This window comes from Tachyglossus aculeatus, chromosome 4 (genome assembly GCF_015852505.1).
Source record: "Tachyglossus aculeatus isolate mTacAcu1 chromosome 4, mTacAcu1.pri, whole genome shotgun sequence".
In the NCBI taxonomy this organism is placed as follows: Eukaryota; Metazoa; Chordata; class Mammalia; order Monotremata; family Tachyglossidae; genus Tachyglossus; species Tachyglossus aculeatus.
Window position 1 is genome coordinate 52,558,898 of NC_052069.1, and position 20,522 is coordinate 52,579,419.

At 41.6% G+C, this 20,522-nt stretch overlaps 1 protein-coding gene across 1 annotated transcript in view; it reads right to left on the minus strand.

Annotated features, from left to right (window-relative positions):
• DPYD (dihydropyrimidine dehydrogenase) overlaps positions 1 to 20,522 on the minus strand; it is an 884,509-nt gene that overhangs the window by 655,063 nt on the left and 208,924 nt on the right. Inside the window, exon 4 of the mRNA XM_038745292.1 lies at positions 1,800 to 1,887. Within this exon, the coding sequence (XP_038601220.1) occupies positions 1,800 to 1,887 (88 nt within the window). The remainder of the gene's footprint in view (positions 1 to 1,799; positions 1,888 to 20,522) is intronic.

Below are 20,522 nucleotides of genomic sequence, written 5' to 3' on the forward strand. Positions count from 1 at the left end.
ATGACTCTATTTCTTCATGACATGCATGAGAGTTCTGGGGTCTCAAGAACCATGCCATTCTAGAACAACCTCCCACCTCACTTTGGGGAGGACCTTCAACCTGGGAAGTTTGGTTGATGGTTCAGGCTCAAAGTAAACTCAGGAAAAATCCCCTGGACGATTTGGGATGAAAGTGAACCAACCCCCAAACCAACAGACAACCTACAATCACCGCAACTGGACATTCACCCTTTCACAGTTACCTGGAGAATAACCCCTCAGAAAGTCCACTGAAATGTTGTATAATCTTAATGGCCTCATTTAGCCATTTTTTTTTAATTATTTGTTAAGCACTTATTATGTGCCAGATACTATCCTAAGTGCTGGGGTAGATATGAAGTAATCAGGTTGGACACACAGTCCACGTCCTATATCGAGATGCAGCGTGGCCTAGTGGAAAGAGCATGGGCCTTGCTGTCAGAGGATGTGGGTTCTAATCCTGGCTTGTCACATGTCTGCTGTGTGACTTTGGGCAAGTCACTTTACTTGTCTGTGTTTCAATCCTGTGATCCGTAAAATGGGGATTAAGACTGTGAGCCCCTATGGGACAGGGACTGTGTCCAACCTGATTATCTTGTATCCACCCAAGGGTTTAGCAAAGTGCTTGGCAGGTAGTAAGTGTTTAAATACCATAATCATCATCATCACAGTGCTCACAATCTCAATCTAAAGTTACAAATCTTACGTGTGAAACTCAGTAGAAGCAATTTAAAGATGAATTTTGTTACTTAGATGTCACTTTCACAAACCATTTTTTAAACTGTTTTAAGAACTTAACATGAACCAGTTTCTTTCTTACTGCATTTCTAAATAATAACATTTATCGAAATTGCTTTCAACATCTATGTAGGTACCCGCCCTCTAAGGCAGTGAATATGAAAGATTTGAGAGGATACAGGTTCCTCACTTTGGAAAGGAGGACTTCACCATGACTTTAAGGGAAACAAGGGATTCCCAATCTGACACTAGGTTAGCCTAGAAGTCCAGGTTCATATTTCTAACAAAGCAGCACGGCCTACTAAAAAGTTCATGGACATGGGAGTCTGAGGTCCTGGGTTTTAATCTCAGCTGTCACTTGTACACCCTGTGACATTAGTTAAATCGCTTAACTTCTCTATGCCTCAGTTACCACATCTGTAAAATGGGGACGTGACCTGTGTCCAGTCTGATGAGTTTATCTACCCCAGACTTAGTACAGAGCCTGGCACATCATCATCACTCAAATACCAGAAAAAAGCACAATAAAAGATTCAAAAAGAACATTGCTCATCTTCTCACCACCCCCTCATTGCTCTTTAACCAGTATTATTGCCTCACTTAAATAGCTGTGAAAATAAATATCTTACATTAGCTAATCAAATTTCTATGAAAGAAAAATGTTCACTTCCTTGATGGGATGTTGTGTACCAAGACTTCCCCAGAAGCACGTTTTAACTATCAAGTTATATGTCTGTTTTAAAAAGGTTTACTGGCAATCGCTGGCAGATCTTTCACTCCAATAACTCAGCCAACAGCTGCTAAATCAAGCCATGAAAAGAATGCACTGACTTTACAAACTTCTTTACTAAATTATACTAAACCAGAAAGCTTAAAATGGCAAACATAAATTACATAGAAATCAGAAAGCACACTCCTTTTCAAAAACCCATTAAGGATTTCTTTCAAGACTTAATGAAGATACGCTATATATTTCAATCACAGAACCTATTATGATTGTTGCTTTTTTGAATTCTCTTCCATAGGGGCAATCTTATTTTTACCTTATTTGCAATACTGGTGATAAAAGATTTGATGTCTAGATGAGTAGGGCAGCTCTTCTGACAGGGAGCATCTGCACACTTCAAGCATCTAGAAAACAAAGTAATGGGGTTAGGAGCACAATCCCCCAAACAAAAACTTTCTCAATTAAAAAAAAAAAGGAAGCTGATTCACTTCTCTATCTCTGTCTTCCATTATGAACATACACATCAAATTAAAACAGTGATATGAAACAATATGCCCAATGCCTTTTTTGACTCTTTTTCATTTAATCAGGCTTAACCACTATTTTTTGCATAATAAGAATACAGGAACTAGTAGCCAAGAAACGTGCTGAAGGTTAATGTTAGGAAGACTTGCTATGACGAGCCTGGAAAATATTATGGAATGTGCTGATGTAACAATTGCCACAAAAATACAAATTGTCAACTCTGTGGTGTTTCCAGTGACAATATGTGGATTCAAAAGCTGAAGAGTGAAAAAACAGGATAGAAAGAACACTGATTCTTCTGAAATGTGGCATTGGAGAAGGCTTTTGCAAATGCCATGGACTGCCCAAAAAATAAACAAATGGATTTTAGAGCAAATTAAACCAAAGTGGTCTTTGGAAGGTCAAATGACTCAACAGATTAGCATATTTTGGACACATAATCAGGACTAATTCTCTGGAGAAGACATTAATGTTAGGAAAAGTTCAGGGACAATGTGGGAGAGGCAGACCAGCAGCAAGATGGACAGAGACCATAACAGCAATAACAGAACCACAAGAAAGGTTGCAGATTACGGCAGAGGACAGGATGCCCTAGGGAAAGTCAGGAAGCCATGGAGTCGCTATGAATTGCAAACGACTTGATGGCACTTAATAATAATAATTGGATGAGAGCAGAGCCATGCAGCTGACATGAACTGTCACCATGATTCTTGCCCCCAGATGGAATAGAAGCACATTCACCCCTAGTGGGAAACTGTGAGAGAGTGAGGGAGAGTGTAAGAGAGGGCAAGTGAACTTCAACTGTTCCTCTGAAAATATGGTCATAATACCCCTCCCTCAACATAAATGAGTCATTTTGCATTTGGGGATAATATCTAAGAGTCAATTCACATTTCAAATACCTATGATCATTGTCAAAAAGTTATCTGTCAGTTCCAAATGAGTTTAACGGTATGCCTAATCATATCCACCTTAATAACTAGAAAAGATGAGGAGTAGAATGGGCATTTTGCAAACTACACCAAAGTATTGTTATAACTACCTTACCATTTAAATATGGGGAATAAATATTTGAACTATCCATGAAGGTGTGAAAAGTGTTTCTCTTTAAATATGTGCTAAAATAAAAGCACTTGCTGTGTGACTCTAAGTCACTGAACTTCTCTGTGCCTCCCTTACATCATCTGCAAAGTGGGAATTAAGATGGTGAGCTCCATGTGGGCCATGGACTGTGTCCAACCTGCTTAACTTGTATCTATTCCATCAGTTATTACAGTGCCTGGCTCATAGTATGTACTTAAGAAATGACTTTACAAAAATAAATAAAATAAGAGAAAGTTCTCTAATTTGGAGGCTTTTATGCTGTTTTAAGAAACATTACAGCTATCCCATAGATTTTTTTTTCCTTAAAGAAGTCTCAATTCACTAATACTACTACGAAATGTCCATGCTGAACAATAAAGTCATCTTTAAAATGCAGTTGCAAAGGAGACAGATGTGGACGAAGCAAATTAACACAGGGTTCAGTTCCATACTTTATATGGAACAGTATTCTATTCAACATGAATAGAAAGATTCACTTAACAAGAATGACAATATGAGGATTTGAAGCTGTGGCTATTAAGCATCTTTACCAAATAACTCTCTCTTTATTATTGAGCCGGTTCACAAATAACAGCTGTTGGAAATGTCAGATGTTAATGAGGCAGGGCAACGCAAACCTGAATTGGAGCATTTCTTTTTTTCCTTTGGTGCCATGAATATGCCAGAACCGGCAGGCTCTTATAATAATACCATCTTGCAATTCTCCATGTGCTCTGCAGACTAAAGTGCAGCAGGCTGCCATTACTCCCACTTATCACTCTGACAGCTCAGTAATTACACTACTGCTCTATCCAGGTTGTCCTAATAAAATAGCAACCAATGCACTGGAATGCATACTGGTGAAATGTTTTATTAAACTTGGGGGGTTGATCATCAAGTGTCATTAGTGCTGACCTATTTTTCTATTTGACAATAAATTATCCTTTGACCATGCCATAATAGATATTACATAGTGCATTTACGGTACCAAACCAGAAAGCAACTGCCTTCCAATGAGCTAGGAAAATGGTTTCAATAAAATAGCAGAAATGCATGTCAGAATGTTATTACCTAAATTGCTTTAAATTATTGATACTGTGAAAAAAAATCACATACACACATACACACACATATACAGTACTTGGGGGAATATGCCGACAGTTATTGTAAACCACAGTTCTAGATAAATTTTCCCCTACAAGTCACATTTAAAATGCACTTCTGAGTACTTTCAGTCACGTAAATTTTCCCTTTCAACTTTTCAAATTGGCTTTATAATTCATTTTATTTAAAAATGCACTGTAGAAGACAAAAATTAATTTAGATAAACAACTCTGATACACCTTTAATCCCCAAATAATTATGACTAATGCATTTATATTAAAGAAAGTGTATTAGCTTATAAAATAAAGTAATGAATTGTCTCAATTTTTAGTAGTGATAAACTTTTTCATTTAAACATTCTAATAGAGACCATAATAACGCATCTCATTAAAAACAAAATGCAGAATCTTCATTAAAGTTAAGCATTCTCTTTTCGTTAGTGATTTAAACATTAAGCATGAGCTATGTATGAAAACTTTAGCAAAATCCTTCTGTATTTTTTTTAAATAGGGCCTATTAAAAGTTAGCACATACCCATGTTTCTCTGGAATAAATAAGTATTTCCGCACCAGAACTCACTGTGTCTGAGAAAATTTACTCCATTGCTTAATATCGTAAAAACTTAAAATTTGTGAAAAAGGATTTCACTCTTGCTTGATTTTCTTTAGCAAGCTACTCTAACAGTCAGATTTTGACCTGTGCTGTTTATAAAAGTTGAGTGCTACACAAAGTCAAGCCACAGATTTAATTCTGCCCTAAATAAACAACAAATGCTGATTTTTCCACAATCCCATAATACAGAAGTGAAGTAATTCAGCTATGTCACGACCTCAAGGAGATTCAGAGAAGTCTAGAAAAGAATAGCTTGTTAAGAATCCTAATAAAAATGTTTTTTGTTCACAACACTTTTTGGTGCAAAAACATCCTGTCATCAGATGTATAATCTGGGCTCGTAGAAAGAGCTTTTAGTTGATAACAGAGCTGATACCTAGAGGAGTAGTGTGGCCTAGTGGAAAGAGCATGAGCCTGGGAATTAGACAACCTGGTTCTAATCTCAGCTGCACCACTTGTCTGCTGTGTGATCTTGGGCACATCATTTCTCTGTGCCCTAGATACCTCATCTATAAAATGGGGATTATGCCAGTGAGCCCTAGGCGGGGCAGAGATTATGTCCAACCCAATTATTTTATGCCCGGTGCTTGGAACAGTGCCTGGCACTTAGTAAGTGCTTAACAAATACCATAATTATTATTATTACTATTAAAATGTATGCAGGCTAGCATTTTGTTTTCATGCCCAAAGGTGTGAGCCAACCTGTAAAACAATTTTAGTTTCATCAACATTATAGAAAACCCAATGAGATTTGCACAGAGGCTGACCAGTCATCCAGTTTTGAAATAGTTTGGTCTCAGCGGATTTGATTCACTTGCAGCTGACGATATGAAATGCAAGACGGTTGGTTAGGGTATGAATGCAGTTACGTGCCTAGGGACCAGCATATCTGTGCTTCTGCTCAGCAAGAAGACATTTGCATCTGTTATACACTGGGCTCCGCTCTCGGAACGAGGGGGTGGCCTATGGCCAGAGAATACAATGTCTCTGTCTTCCCTCTCAGTGGCAGACTTGCCCTTAATCAAACCACACAGCTTTAGAAACTGAAAGGGGTGGAATGTGGCCAGGTTAGTTGTATATGGTGAAGGAGAAGCATGGAAAATAGCAAGTGGATGCCCACGTTTGTGTATGCAGGATTGCTCAAGCTACTTCAAGATCTCGTCTATCTAGCTACCGACTTCTTGTCCACGTCCTGCCTCTAGCCTGGAACACCCTCCCTCCTCATATCTGACAGATGACCACTCTCCCCATCTCCAAAGCCTTATTGAAGACACATCTCCTCCAAGAGACCTTCCCCAACTAAATCCTCATGTCCTCTTTTCCCACTCCCTTCTGCATTATCCTTGCAGTTGGATTTGCTCCCTTTGTTCACCCCTTCCTCAGCTTCATAGAACATATCTGTAATTTTTGTATTCATATTAATGTCTGTGTCCCCTTCTGGGCTGTATGTGTTCTGGCCAGGGAACATGTCTACTATTATATGGCTGTTTTGTACTCTCCCAAGTGCTTAATACAGTACTCTGCATGCAGTAAGCACTCAGTAAGTATAACTGATTAATGTTTGATAAAGGAGGATAAAGATAGGACCATGCTTCCCAGAAAGTTCTTATTTCCTGGGCTAAACCAGTGGAGGGACACAATGATGACATTGTTTATTAAATCACTGGATTAAATTGAATGATAGGGATTATGATATTTGTTAAGTGCTTATATACGTCACACATTATACTAAGTCCAAGGCTAGATACAAGACAATCAGGTCAGACAGTATCTGTCTCACATGAAGCTGATGGTCTAAGTGGGAGGAAGAACAGGCTATCCTGGAAAAAATAGTCTGCCCATAATTTATTCCCATGCTTCATTCCCATTTACCTAAGGAATCAGTGTCTTGATGAAAATCTCCTCAGTATAGGTAGCTAAAGTCATCTTTCCAGTAAGATCCCTCAATATGGTAAGCTCCCTCAAGACAGCAACCTCCCTCTGGGCAGGGAACATATCTACCAGCTCATATTGAAGCAGAGTGGTTCAGTTGAAAGAGCAGGGGCTTGGGAGTCAGAGGTCATGGGTTCTAATCCCGGCTCTTCCACTTTCATTCATTCATTCAATCGTATTTATTGAGCACTTACTGTGTGCAGAGCACTGTACTAAGCGCTTGGGAAGTACAAGTTGGCAACATATAGATAGTCCCTACCCAACAGTGGGCTCACAGTCTAGAAGGGGGAGACAGACAACAAAACAAAACATGTTAGCAAAATGAAATGTGCGGAGGGAGGGCATTCCAGGCCAGGGGGAGGACATGAGACTTCCTGACTCCCAGTTCTGTGTCATCTGCTCTTCATTTTTCATCTTTGCTTTACTTGTAACCTGTTTCAACTGCCACTTATCGGCTGTGTGACTTTGGGCAAGTCACTTCACTTCTCTGGGCCTCAGTTACCTCATCTGTAAAATGGGGATTAAGATTGTGAGCCCCACGTGGGACAACCTGATCACCTTGTATCTCCCAGTGCTTAGAACAGTGCTTTGCACATAGTACGCACTTAACAAATACCATCATTATTATTATTATCATATTGTACTATCACATTCTCCCAAGCACACCCACCACAGAGCTTCCCCACCTGCCCCCGGTTCTCCCCTGACCCTCTTGCCCTCCTCCACCAGGCCAGCCTCTCACATAACTAGCAGGGATGTGCCCAAGTCCAGTGCCACCTGCTAGCAAGAGAAGCCGGTGCTCAGGGCAAGAACCCGGCCCGGCTTCCAGAGCTGAGTCACCTTTTCTCCTGAGTCGTAGAGATAGAGGGTCAATCCAGAAGTTGGGGTGCATTAACCATGCTGGAGACCCCCAATGAGGAAGAGGCCCCTAGGCCACCCCTCCAGTTGTCCCCAGGCATAGGTCTTTCCAAGCCATGGATGGATGGACCAACACGGCGGCATTAACGGGAACAGATGCGTGTCCCTAGAACTAGAGCCAGTTCAGTCAATCGGGAGGATCGATTGAGCCCCGACAGCGCTAATACACGAGGGATTACTGAGCACACGCTGGTGATGGGACAGTAGTACTGACTGTCCTAATCCCTTCCCTCAAAGAGTTCACACTCTAGGGTAAGAAGCAGAGAGGCCTAGGGGATGCAGCATAGACCTGGGACTCAGAAAGACCTGGATTCTAGCCCCAGCTCTGCCACTTGTCTCCTGTGTGACCTTGGTCAAATCATTTTTTTATAATGGCATTTATTAAGCACTTACTATGTGCAAAGCACTGTTCTAAGCGCTGGGGAGGTTACAAGGTGATCAGGTTGTCCCACACGGGGCTCACAGTCTTCATCCCCATTTGACAGATGAGGGAACTGAGGCCCAGAGAAGTAAAGTGACTTGCCCAAAGTCACACAGCTGACAAGTGGCGGAGTCGTGATTTGAACCCATGACCTCTGACTCCAAAGTCCGGCCTCTTTCCACTGAGCCACGCTGCTTCCCTAAGTGGCATTTCACTTCTCTGGGCCTCAGTTCACTCATCTGTAAAATGGGGTTTAAGACCCTGAGCCCTATGTGGGCAGGGACCAGGTCCAACCTGATGATCTGGTATCTAACCCAGCTCCTATAACAGTGCCTGGCACACAATAATAATAATAATAATGATAATAATAATAATAATAATAACAGTACTTGTTAAGCACTTACTGTGTGCCAAGCACTGTTCAAAGCATTGGGGTAGATACAAGGTAATCAGGTTGTCCCACGTGAGGCTCACAGTCTTATTCCCCATTTTACAGATGAAGTAACAAGCACAGAGAAGTTAAGTGACTTGCCCAGAGTCACACAGCTGACAAGTGGCAGAGCCAGGATTAGAACACACAACCTCTGACTCCCAAGCCCATGGTCTTTCCAACAGGCCATGAGTAAGCGCTTAACAAAAAACATCATTATTATTATTATTACAGTGTTCTTTGCACAATAAACATCAAGTACATAATTGATATACTGTCCATCACTAAAATCCACCCTTTATTCTCCATCCAAACTGCTACTACACTGATCCAACATGTACTTATCACAGTCTGCCCTAACTACTGTTATCTGCCTCCTTGCTGACTTCCTGAATTTTTATTTATTATGGCATTTATTTAGGGCTTACCATGTGTCAAGCCCTATCCCAAGTTCTGGGATAGACACAAATTCATTAGGGTGGACACACTCCCTGTCCCATCTGGGACTCACAGTCTAAGCAGGAGGGAGTAGGATTCAATCCCCATTTTACTGAGGAAACTATAGGTCCAGAAAAGTTAAGTGACTTGCCCAAGGACACAGCAAACAGTTGGCATAGCCAGGATGAGAACCCAGGTTCTCTGACTCACAGGTCTGTGCTCTTTCCTCTAGGCCACACTGTTTTTGTGTGTCATTTCACTCTACTGACCAGATCATTTTTTTCTAAAAAAATTCCTATCTCCCACTGCTCAAGAACCTCCAGTGGTTTCCTGTCCACCTCTGCAATTAACAAAAACTCCCTTATCAATCTTATAGCACAGTTTCCCCCTTCCTAGGAGAAGCAGTGTGGCTCAGTGGAAAGAGCCTGGGCTTTGGAGTCAGAGGTCACGGGTTCAAATCCCAGCTCTGCCACTTGTCAGCTGTGTGACTTTGGGCAAGTCACTTCACTTCTCCGGGCCTCAGTTCCCTCATCTGTAAAATGGCGATGAAGCCTGTGAGCCCCCCATGGGACAACCTGATTAACTTGTATCGCCCCAGAGCTTAGAACAGTGCTTTGCACATAGTAAGCACTTAATAAATGTCAATATTATTATTATTATTACCTCAGTGTCCAACTGCAGTCCACTCTGCGCACTTCACTGCTCTAACATTCATTCATTCAATCATATTTATTGAGCGCTTACTGTGTGCAGAGCACTGTACTAAGCACTTGGGAAGTACAAGTTGGCAACATATAGAGATAGTCCCTACCCAACAGCGGGCTCACAGTCTAGAAGACTGTGACCAACCTACACCAACCTAACACCAACCTACCAACTGTACCTCATCTGACTCGCTGACTACCATCATCATCATCAATTGTATTTATTGAGCACTTACTGTGTGCAGAGCACTGTACTAAGCGCTTGGGAAGTACAAGTTGGCAACATATAGAGACAGTCCCTACCCAACAGTGGGCTCACAGTCTAGAAGGGGGAGACAGAGAACAAAACCAAACATACCAACAAAATAAAATAAATAGAATAGATATGTACAAGTAAAATAAATGAATAGAGTCACAAATATGTACAAACATATATACATATAAACAGGTGCTGTGGGGAAGGGAAGGAGGTAAGATGGGGGGGATGGAGAGGGGGATGAGGGGGAGAGGAAGGAAGGGGCTCAGTCTGGGAAGGCCTCCTGGAGGAGGTGAGCTCTCAGTAGGGCCTTGAAGGGAGGAAGAGAGCTAGCTTGGCGGATGGGCAGAGGGAGGGCATTCCAGGCCCGAGGGATGACGTGGGCCGGGGGTCGACGGCGGGACAGGTGAGAACGAGGTACGGTGAGGAGATTAGCGGCAGAGGAGCGGAGGGTGAGGGGTGGGCTGTAGAAGGAGAGAAGGGAGGTGAGGTCGGAGAGGGCGAGGTGATGGACAGCCTTGAAGCCCAAGGTGAGGAGTTTCTGCCTGATGCGCAGATTGATTGGTAGCCACTGGAGATTTTTGAGGAGGGGAGTAACATGCCCAGAGCATTTCTGGACAAAGACAATCCGGGCAGCAGCATGAAGTATGGACTGAAGTGGGGAGGGACACGAGGTTGGGAGATCAGAGAGAAGGCTGATGCAGTAGTCCAGATGGGATAGGATGAGAGCTTTGCTCATGTTCCCTGGCCTGGAACTCCCTCCCTCCTTCATATCCTACAAACAATCACTCTCCCCACTTTCAAAGCTTTATTAAAATCACATCTCCTTCAGAAAGCCTTCCCAAAATCAGGCCTTATTTCCCCTGCTCCCTCTCCCTTCTGCACTATCTGTATCCCTTAAGTACTTGATATTCAGCCCACCTGCAGCCCCAAAGCACTTATGTCGAATCAGTAATTTAACAATAATAATAATAATTGCGGTATTTGTTAAGGGTTTACTATGTGTCAAGCACTTCACTAACCTCTGGGATATATATCTATATATAAGATAATTGGGTCACACATGAGGCTTCCAATCCAACTACGAGGAAGAACAGGCATTGAATCCTCATTTCACAGATGAGGGAGCTAAGGTACAGAGACATGAAGTAACTTGCTGAAGATCACACAGCAGTTAAGAGGCAGAGCCGGGATTAGAACTCAGGTCCTCTGGTTCCTTGGCCCATGCTCTTTCCATTTAGAGTCTCTCTTCTCCTCTAGAGTGTAAGCTCCTTGTGGGCATGGAATATATTTACCAACTCTGTTGTACTGTACTCTCCTAAGTGTTTAATACAGTGTTCTGAACACAATAAGCACTCAATAAGTATTATTAAATAGATTGATTACTACTGGTAAGGACACCATCTATGTATCCCTTTATCTTCCCTCCAATACCCCCCAATTTTTACATTAGCATTGCATTTTGCAACCTCCATCCGTGAAGTTACCTAACCCTTAGGAACTTCTGCAATGTGGAAACTCCATATCCAATATCTAACTGTCACACAAATCCTCAATCCTGGGGGAACCAAGCTGAGTAACTGAACATTGTTCAGCTTAGACACAGAGATCTGAGTAATTACTTTCCAGCAGAGAAAGCTGAAATCCAGTCAAAGTTGGTCTGACTTATTAGCAAACAGTCCCCAAAATGGTATATTTTCTTAATTGCCTAGGAAAGCTTACAAAAATCCAAGATTTTTATGAATCAACCTAATCAAATGGGGTCAACCGGAGAAGGGGAATGAAGATTGTTGACAGGGGAAAGTTAGCTCTGGCTTCCTCTTTCGTATTTTTCTCTCACATCAGAAGTCAAGCTCACAATCTGTAAAGAAAGCTGGAGTCCCCTGAACCTTAAACTCGACATTTAGACAGACCACTCTTGCAAGGAACCCTTCCCTTCCACTTATAATACTAATCTAGCCAATGGACCTGCCTGTGGCTGAGAATAAGAGCTTGGGGAAAGAATGTGGAGAAGGCAAATGTATTTTTCTGACAGACCATGATGGTCAAATTCCATATAGCAAGATGGATGGAAGTAGATGAAGCTGGTCATTTAGTGAGTGCGGAGAAGATTACTGTTCCTTTGATCCCCAGGCCAATTTGGTTTGATACACTTCACAAGTTCCTATTCTTGAAAAGAATACCACCTCGGAGAGAATCTGATCAAAATGAGGATGTGAATTTACTAGAGAGCTTGGGGCCTCTTGAGAGCAGCAAGGTCACGCATATTCCAAGAAGAAGGAAGAACTGGGCCTAATTTGGGAGGAGTTAAATACGTTTCCTCATAATAATAATAATAATGATGGCATGTATTAAGAGCTTACTATGTGTGAAGCACTGTTCTAAACTCTGGGGTGGATACAAAGCTTAACAGGTTGTCCCACGTGGGGCTCACAGTCTTAATCACCATTTTACAGATGAGGTAACGGAGGCACAGAGAAGTTAAGTGACTTGCCCAAAGTCACACAGCTGACAAGTGGCAGAGCCGGGATTAGAATCATCAATGTCGAAGACAGCTGAGAGGTCAAGGAGGATTAGGAAGGAGTAGAGGCCACTGGATTTGGCAAGAAGGAGATCATTGCTGACCTTTGAGAAGGAAATTTCTATGGAGTGAATGGGTGGAAAACAGATTGGAGGAGGTCTATGAGAGGACTGGAGGAGAGGAACAGCTGGAGATGTTGGATGTCATGGCTCAGTGGAAAGAGCACGGGCTTTGGAGTCAAAGGTCATGGGTTCAAATACCGGCTCCGCCAATTGTCAGCTGTGTGCCTTTGGGGGGGGTCACTTAGCTTCTCTGTGCCTCAGTTACCTCATCTGTAAAATGGGGATTAAGACTGTGAGCCCCACGTGGGACAAAAATGATCACTTTGTAACCTCTCCAGTGCTTAAACAGTGCTTTGCACATAGTAAGAACTTAATAAATGCTATCATTATTTATTATTTTTGTAGACAACTCACTTTGTAAATTTGAAGAGGAATCGTAGGCGGGAGATCAGGCAGTAACTGGAGGGAGCTGTGGGGTCGAGGGAGGGTTTTTTGAGGATGGGGAGACACGAGCAAGGTTGAATGCAGTGGGGGAAAAAAAAATCACTGATGAGTGAATAGTCGCAGATTGCAGCCAAGGCGGGAAGAAGGGACGGTCAATAAGGATGGGGACACAATGTTCCAGTAAAACTATTCTTATAGTTCTATTGTTGGTAGTTTGGGAGAGATCTGCAATTTATTAAGTACCTTATCACACATCCACCCTGTATACTCTGCACATTTAATACTTAATGTTTCATTTAGCTTAATTTCATTGGCCCGTAATTGTAGGCACCTGTAATAAAGATCAGGCACACGTTTAGCTAGAGCTCTCTCAGCAAAAAAAGTGCTTTAGTGAAATCCTAGTCACCAATTCCTTCTGCTGGCTAACCCAGTCAGCTGTAGTTTCTCCAAGCTAACAGGATTTTAAAAAATCAGCATTGTTGTACAGTACAATACTGTCCCCCTTCACATACGACACAGCTGTTAGATCAATATCCTTTTGATCCTCTATACACCTTAGACAGAATGGACTGACAGAACTGACAGTTTTTATTATGGTTTTCTAGTACACAATAATCTACTTTCACCTGGACTAGTCTCCCAGTAGTGCTGTAGACTTTTGACATATCAAGGATTCTCCTAGGTTATTTACAAAGACATGATTTCTTTGGGACATAATCCACCTACTGGTTAAAGCATCTTTTAAAATGAGGAAACACCTTTTGTGAGAAGCAGCATGGCTCAGTGGAAAGAGCCCAGGCATGGGAGTCAGAGGTCATGGGTTCTAATTCCGACTCTGCCGCTTGCCAGCTGTATGACTTTGGTCAAGTCACAACTTCTCTGTGCCTCAGTTACCTCATCTGGAAAATGGGGATTAAGATTGTGAGCCCCACGTGGGACAACCTTATCATCTTGTATTCCCCCAGGGTTTAGAACAGTGCTTTGCACATAGTAAACACTTAACAAATGCCATTATTATTATTATTATTAAACAATATCCATTGGAAATGCTTTGGGACCAAGTTCACAAAAATGCATATATTTGTGTGCATATATAAATATATTAAACACGATCTCTTTCTGCATAGAAAATTTTTAGGTATACATGAGAGCTGGGAAAATATTTGCATTTCATGTTTTCCTTAAAGGTAAAGTTTAGCTTACCCCATGTCGGTAATAATTTTACCTCATCTAGATACTTGTAATCACTTAGACTCAAACCCATGAGGGACAGTGATTGTCCCTGGCCTGATTATTTGGACCTACCCCAGCACTTAGCACAGTGCTTGGCACATAAGAATTTAACAAATACTGTTTTTTCATTGTTATTACTCTCTCAAAACTAACCTAGATATTGATCCAAAATATCGAGTTAAAAGTGCTAAAAGGATAGCGATTCACAAAGCACAAAGGATCAAAAGATCAGTTCTGGTCAAATTAATAATGTGTGACTGACAGACACATAATGAATTCATTACGGAATGTTAGAAAAGCAAAGTAATGCAAAGTAATGGTACATTGAAGAAACAAAACTATAAACTGTAAGCACAATGGTGTCATCCAATTCCTGCATGTCTATGAATATTTGTAGTCCTTATTGTCATAAACCCTCAACCTATATTATTTGGACTTAGTGTGGCAACTGTGGTTGCAATCAGGGTTAATTTAAGGGAAAACCGCAGCCATCACTTGATAATCAATAGCTTGTGTTTACATGAATTGTAAACGCCTCACTAGAGTGCAAATTCCTTGAGGGCAGAGATCATTTTTACCAACTTTTTTGTACTCTCTCAAACCCTTAGTACAGATTCTACAGGAGGCCTTCCCAGACTGAGCCCCCTCCTTCCTCTCCCCTTCCTCCTCCTCCCCATCCCTCCACCTTACCTCCTTCCCCTCCCCACTGCACCTGTATATATGTTTGTACATATTTATTACTCTATTTTACTTGTACATATTTATTCTATTTATTTTATTAATATGTTTTGTTTTGTTGTCTGTCTCCCCCTTCTAGACTGTGAGCCCGCTGTTTGGGTAGGGACCGTCTCTATATGTTGCCAACTTGTACTTCCCAAGCAGTACAGTGTTCTGCACACAGTAAGCGCTCAATAAATGAATGAATGAATTCTACATAAATTAAGCATGCAATAAATGTAATTGATTAGTTATTGACTTTGAGAAAACAATGGCTAAAATCAAGGTTTATCAGCCTGGATTTCATCTATTTCTTTTCCATTTTTTGACCTAGGAAATACCTTCCTTATTTATTTATTTTTTGCCCAAGTGGAATTGGTCTTTTAGAACAGACAGAAAGATGAGAACTTGAGGATCACAACTCTGAGCTGGGGCTAAATGATCATTTATGCTTCTGCTACCACATGTTGTAAAATCTTTCATAGTTCAGAGCATTTACACATTTAAAAAGATTGGATTAGTTCATTTTAAAATGTAGATAGCATTATCAGCTCCGGTTAAATTTCTGGTCTGGGATTGGCTGTGATGCTAGGAAGAAAGGGTGAGCATTGGGATCAATATATATCATACTGGAGTCCAAAACTAGGGGAGTCTCAGTTCAGAATCCCCAATTTCTGAACTCTAATACACGATGGTGCTCTAAGAAAAGTGGTGGAAGTTTTGGTTTTTTTTAATTAGCATGTTTGTTGCTGCTCTGTTATGATTACTGAAATTTAGTGAGCTTTTAGCTAATAATGATTTGCTATTGGTAATTTTTATGTAACGATTCAGCCCAATATAACTGGAGGGAGGATATGCCAGTCTCCATTTGTGAGTGCAACTGAATCTTCATGTGTGTCTATTGGTTGGCAGGAAAGTAAGATAACCAAATTTCACAGGATTCAAAGAGACACATAGGCCAGATCCAGAGATGAAGTTTCTAGGGCTCCTGGATGAAGGACAGAAGTAGAAAGAGTCAGAGAGGGAAAGACAGAATGAATGAAAAATATAAGAGGATGTCTTTCTAGGCACAACCTCACCCTGTAAAACAGGGATTAAGACTAAGTCCCACGTGGGACATGAACTGTTTCCACATGATTATCACGTATCTACCCCAGACGCTGAATACAGTGCCCGGCACAAAATACTTAACATTAAAAAAATAAAAAGAAAGCAAAATCATATTCCAATCAGAAGCTTTCACCCAGCATGTGCATGGAGCCCAAGTGGAAGTTGCCAAGAGCTTTGGGTGGGCTAACACGCATCTATACAAATCAATCAATCAATCAATTGTATTTATTGAGCGCTTACTGTGTGCAGAGCACTGTACTAAGCGCTTGGGAAGTACAAGTTGGCAACATATAGAGACGGTCCCTACCCAACAGTGGGCTCACAGTCTAGAAGGGGGAGACAAATGGCAACTTTTGCGTTCAGTGATGGGATAAGGGGGCAAGTTCGCCGGAGGCTGACGGCAGTTGCTGTGCCAACTTTCCAGCTGGTCTGGGTGCACGGGTCTGCCCAGTGTGACGGGGTTGCCTGCACTGTGATTCCTAGCAGAGTTTGAGGGGGACCATCAGTATCAACATGCGTAAGTGTAAGGTGCTCAACCCCTGTTCATGAGAGTAACTAACTGCTAGCTAGCACTGGGAAGCTAAATCCCTGGAACCCCTGCACTTTAATAAACAAAGACTTGGTTAAGAAATTTACTGGCTTGTGTCATCATCATCAATCGTATTTATTGAGCGCTTACTATGTGCAGAGCACTGTACTGAGTGCTTGGGAAGTACAAATTGGCAACATATAGAGACAGTCCCTACCCAACAGTGGGCTCACAGTCTAAAAGAGTGGGCTCACAGTCTAAAAGGAGGGAGACAGAGGGTGTCTCCCTCTGTTTGTAGCCCCTTGGCTCTCGAGGTAACCCACTAGTCCCAAATCCAGCCCATGTGGACTGTTATGTGTTGCACCCAATGAGGAAAGGGCTTAATTAGTCGACTGACTTCTGGCTTAATAATAATAATGGCGTTGTTAAGCACTTACTATGTGTGAAGCACTGTTCTAAGCGCTGGGAGGATACGAGGTGATCAGGTTGTCCCACGTGGGGCTCACAGTCTTAATCCCCATTTTACAGATGAGGCAACTGAGGCACAGAGACATTAAGTGACTTGCCCAAAGTCACACAGATGACAGGTGGCAGAGCTGGGATTAGAACGCAAAACCTCCGACTCCCAAGCTCATGCTCTTTCCACTGAGCTACACTGCTTCCCAGGGTAGCTTGGCACCCTGACGGGCACTCTCAACATCGTGAGGTAGTCTCCTGTTGGATGAACACTAGCAAATTGGCAGATGAATTTGCAGTAACATATCCCTCTTACACTCAGGCTCTGCAGAGTTGGACTAAAATTAGAATATTCCACTGAAAATTTCAGCTTGACACAAAAACAACAAAACACTTTATCTGTGCACATAGTTACTTCGCACCACTCCCACTGACAGTCCACTCCATTCCACTTCAGTTCTGCAGGGAAGGAAAAATACAACCCTCCTTGACATCTAACTTTTCTTTAACAGAGGAAATTCAAAGCTGTGCTAGTCCACAGCTATGGAATTCTACTGAAGGTCACTGTGCTCTCTTGTTTATCCATTACAAAAATACCACATTATAGAAACGCAGAATTAACCTCTTGAAATATTTTACTTGGAAGTGTGCTGGAATAGAACTTTATTAATATAAAACTACTTGAAATGTCTTACACATTTCAAACTACACAGAAGCTCTATAAATACATAAACACACTTGATTATTAAAAAGGACAGGAGGTAATTTATGTAATAATAGTAGCCTGAATCCATTTAAAGGAATTGCAATATAGAAAAATACTTGAAAATTGACTATATTTAAGGAAAACATGTACTTTTTTACTTTTATTTTTTACAACTGGACCTGTGTACTTGAAGCTCAAGAAGGCATTACCAAAACTGGAGTCAGCCTTTGTGGCTTCTTGAATTCCTTCATTTCTGAATTTCTAACCCTTATATTTATTTGTGGGTACATGTACTTCGTTTATTTTCAAGAAAAAAAGGCTTCGAAAAGTCAAAGATCTTACTACATACAAAAATAGAAACATCTTAAATAATTAGCTCTAATTTTCTCCAAATAAAGAAAATGTTCGGCATGAAGTATCTTTAGAAGAATTTTATCTGCTTGTTCAAGCCAAAATGTCATCTTATATAGGAGCTCTATTTTATATGAAGAAATGCACATATAATTGTTTCCAGTATTCTCGCTATAGAATGTCCTATTGCTATATAAATTGTGATCTTTTTCCAGTGACAGTGCAAAGAAAAAAAAAGCAGGGCAACATAATGATTCTCTTAGCTCATAAAATTCAGCTACGAAGTCATTGTTCTATTCTTTCTTTCGAGGCAATATAGCACAATATGTTTAAGTTTTATTTTCATTACCCAATGTTCCATAGGAATTAATGGGGCGGGCATTTTCCATTGGATATTAGCATGTAGTAAAAATACCGCATAGCCCCACTACCACCAAAACTACACACAGAACAATGAACTAAAAGGAAAACAAGCCATTCTGGGTAAAAGGTCTGATAGATGTACTTTCTGCTCCCAAAACGGTGTCCTATCAGAAAACTAACAGGTATCAAATGGAAAGCTCACAAGGAGGTGTGTTAGGGCTTAGGACAAGGGCATAAAGACACAAAAAAGAGTGGAACAGTGAGAGCAAGCAGGAGCGCAGTACCATTTGGATTTGAAGATGATGCTATTAACTGATCCTGTTCACATGCACTGTTGTGGCTAAGATCTTTATCAACACGGATGCACATATGGAATTATTTTGTTATCGTCGTCTTACGCTGTCGAGTCGCGTCCGACCCTTAGTGACGCCATGGGCACATCTCTCCCAGAACGCCCCACCTCCATCTGTTCTGGCAGTGTATCCAAAGCGTTTTCTTGGTAAAAAATATGGAAGCGGTTTACCATTGCCTCCTTCCTAGCAGTAAAAACCTGAGTCTCTGCTCTTGACTCTCTCCCATGCTGCTCTTCCCCTGCAAGGTGAGTTCTGACTTGTAGCAGATTGCCTTCCACGCGCTAGGAATGGGATGGGTATGCCTCTGCCTGACTCTCCCTCCCATAGTTGAGACTGGTAGAGTACTGGAAACTCTCCAGGTGCTACTGACAGCAAAAGATGTATTTACCATTCATGAAGAACGCTGTTGCTTTCAAATCCGCCTGCTGGTATTCTGGGCTGGGATTCCCAGTTTACTATGGGTGGAAATGATGAACTCCGGCAGAGATATAAGATTGCAAAAGGCTCCCTCAACACTTCTTCTCCTGGACGATAAGCTCATTTTGGACAGGGAACACATCTATTAACTCTATTTTCTTAATGGTATATGTTAAGCACTTATTGGCCAGGCAGTGTACTAAGTGCTGGGGTAGATTCAAGCTTTTAAGGTCAGTGTCCTACAAGGGGCCCATAGTTTTATTCCCAATGTACAGATGAGGGAAGTGATTTACCCAGGGGCACACGGAAGACTAATGGTGACAGAACTGGAATTAGAACCCAGGTCTTTCTGATTCCCAGGCCCATGCTCTATCCACTATGCAATGCTGCTTCTTTGTTGTACTTTCGCAAGAGCTTAGTAAGTGTTCTATACACAGTAAGCCCTCAATAAATATGATTGATTGACAGCTATGCACATAGAGGCACAAGCCCACATCCACCCGTTCTATAGTATTGTCTCATGAGAATACTAACTTGAAAATCAAACTAATTTGAGTTCCAAATCTTCTGACTCATGTGAAACCTTGGTAAATCCCTATATACAGGGATTTATTTATTATATATAGGAATATATTTAAATCCCTATATAAATCCAGTCTCTACAGGTGCTCTCTAATCAATAGCCTCTGAAAACATTGCATGCCTCTAAAATGATTTGCTCATATGCCCATAGAGTTTTCTTCTCATTGTAAGTACATTCTCTAACACATGGGAAGGAGTGTGGCCTAGTAGAAGGAGCACGGGCTTGGGAATCGGGGGACCTGGGTTCTAATCAAAGTCTGCCCATTTACTTCCTATGAGACCTTGGGCAAGCCACTTTACTTGGGCTTCAGTTATCTCATCTGTAAAATGGGGATGAAATTCAACTCCCTCCTACTTAGCCCGGGATCCCCATGTATGACAGGGACTGTGACCAAACTGATTATCTTGCATCTACATAGGACTTTGTTGTGGGCAGGGAATGTGTGTGTTTATTGTTCTCTTACTCTTCCAAGCACATAGTACAGTGCTCTACACATATCTCATGGGTTTAAATCCCGGCTCTGCTGCTTGTCAGTTGTGTGACTTTGGGCAAGTCACTTAACTTCTCTCTGCCTCAGTTACCTCATCTGCAAAATAGGGATTAAGATTGTGAGCCCCACATGGGACAACCTGATCACCTTGTATCCTCCCCAGTGCTTCGAACAGTGCTTTCCCTTCAAAGCCCTACTGAGAGCTCACCTCCTCCAGGAGGCCTTCCCAGACTGAGCCCCATCATTCCTCTCCCCCTCCCCACCCCCCCGCCTTACCTTCT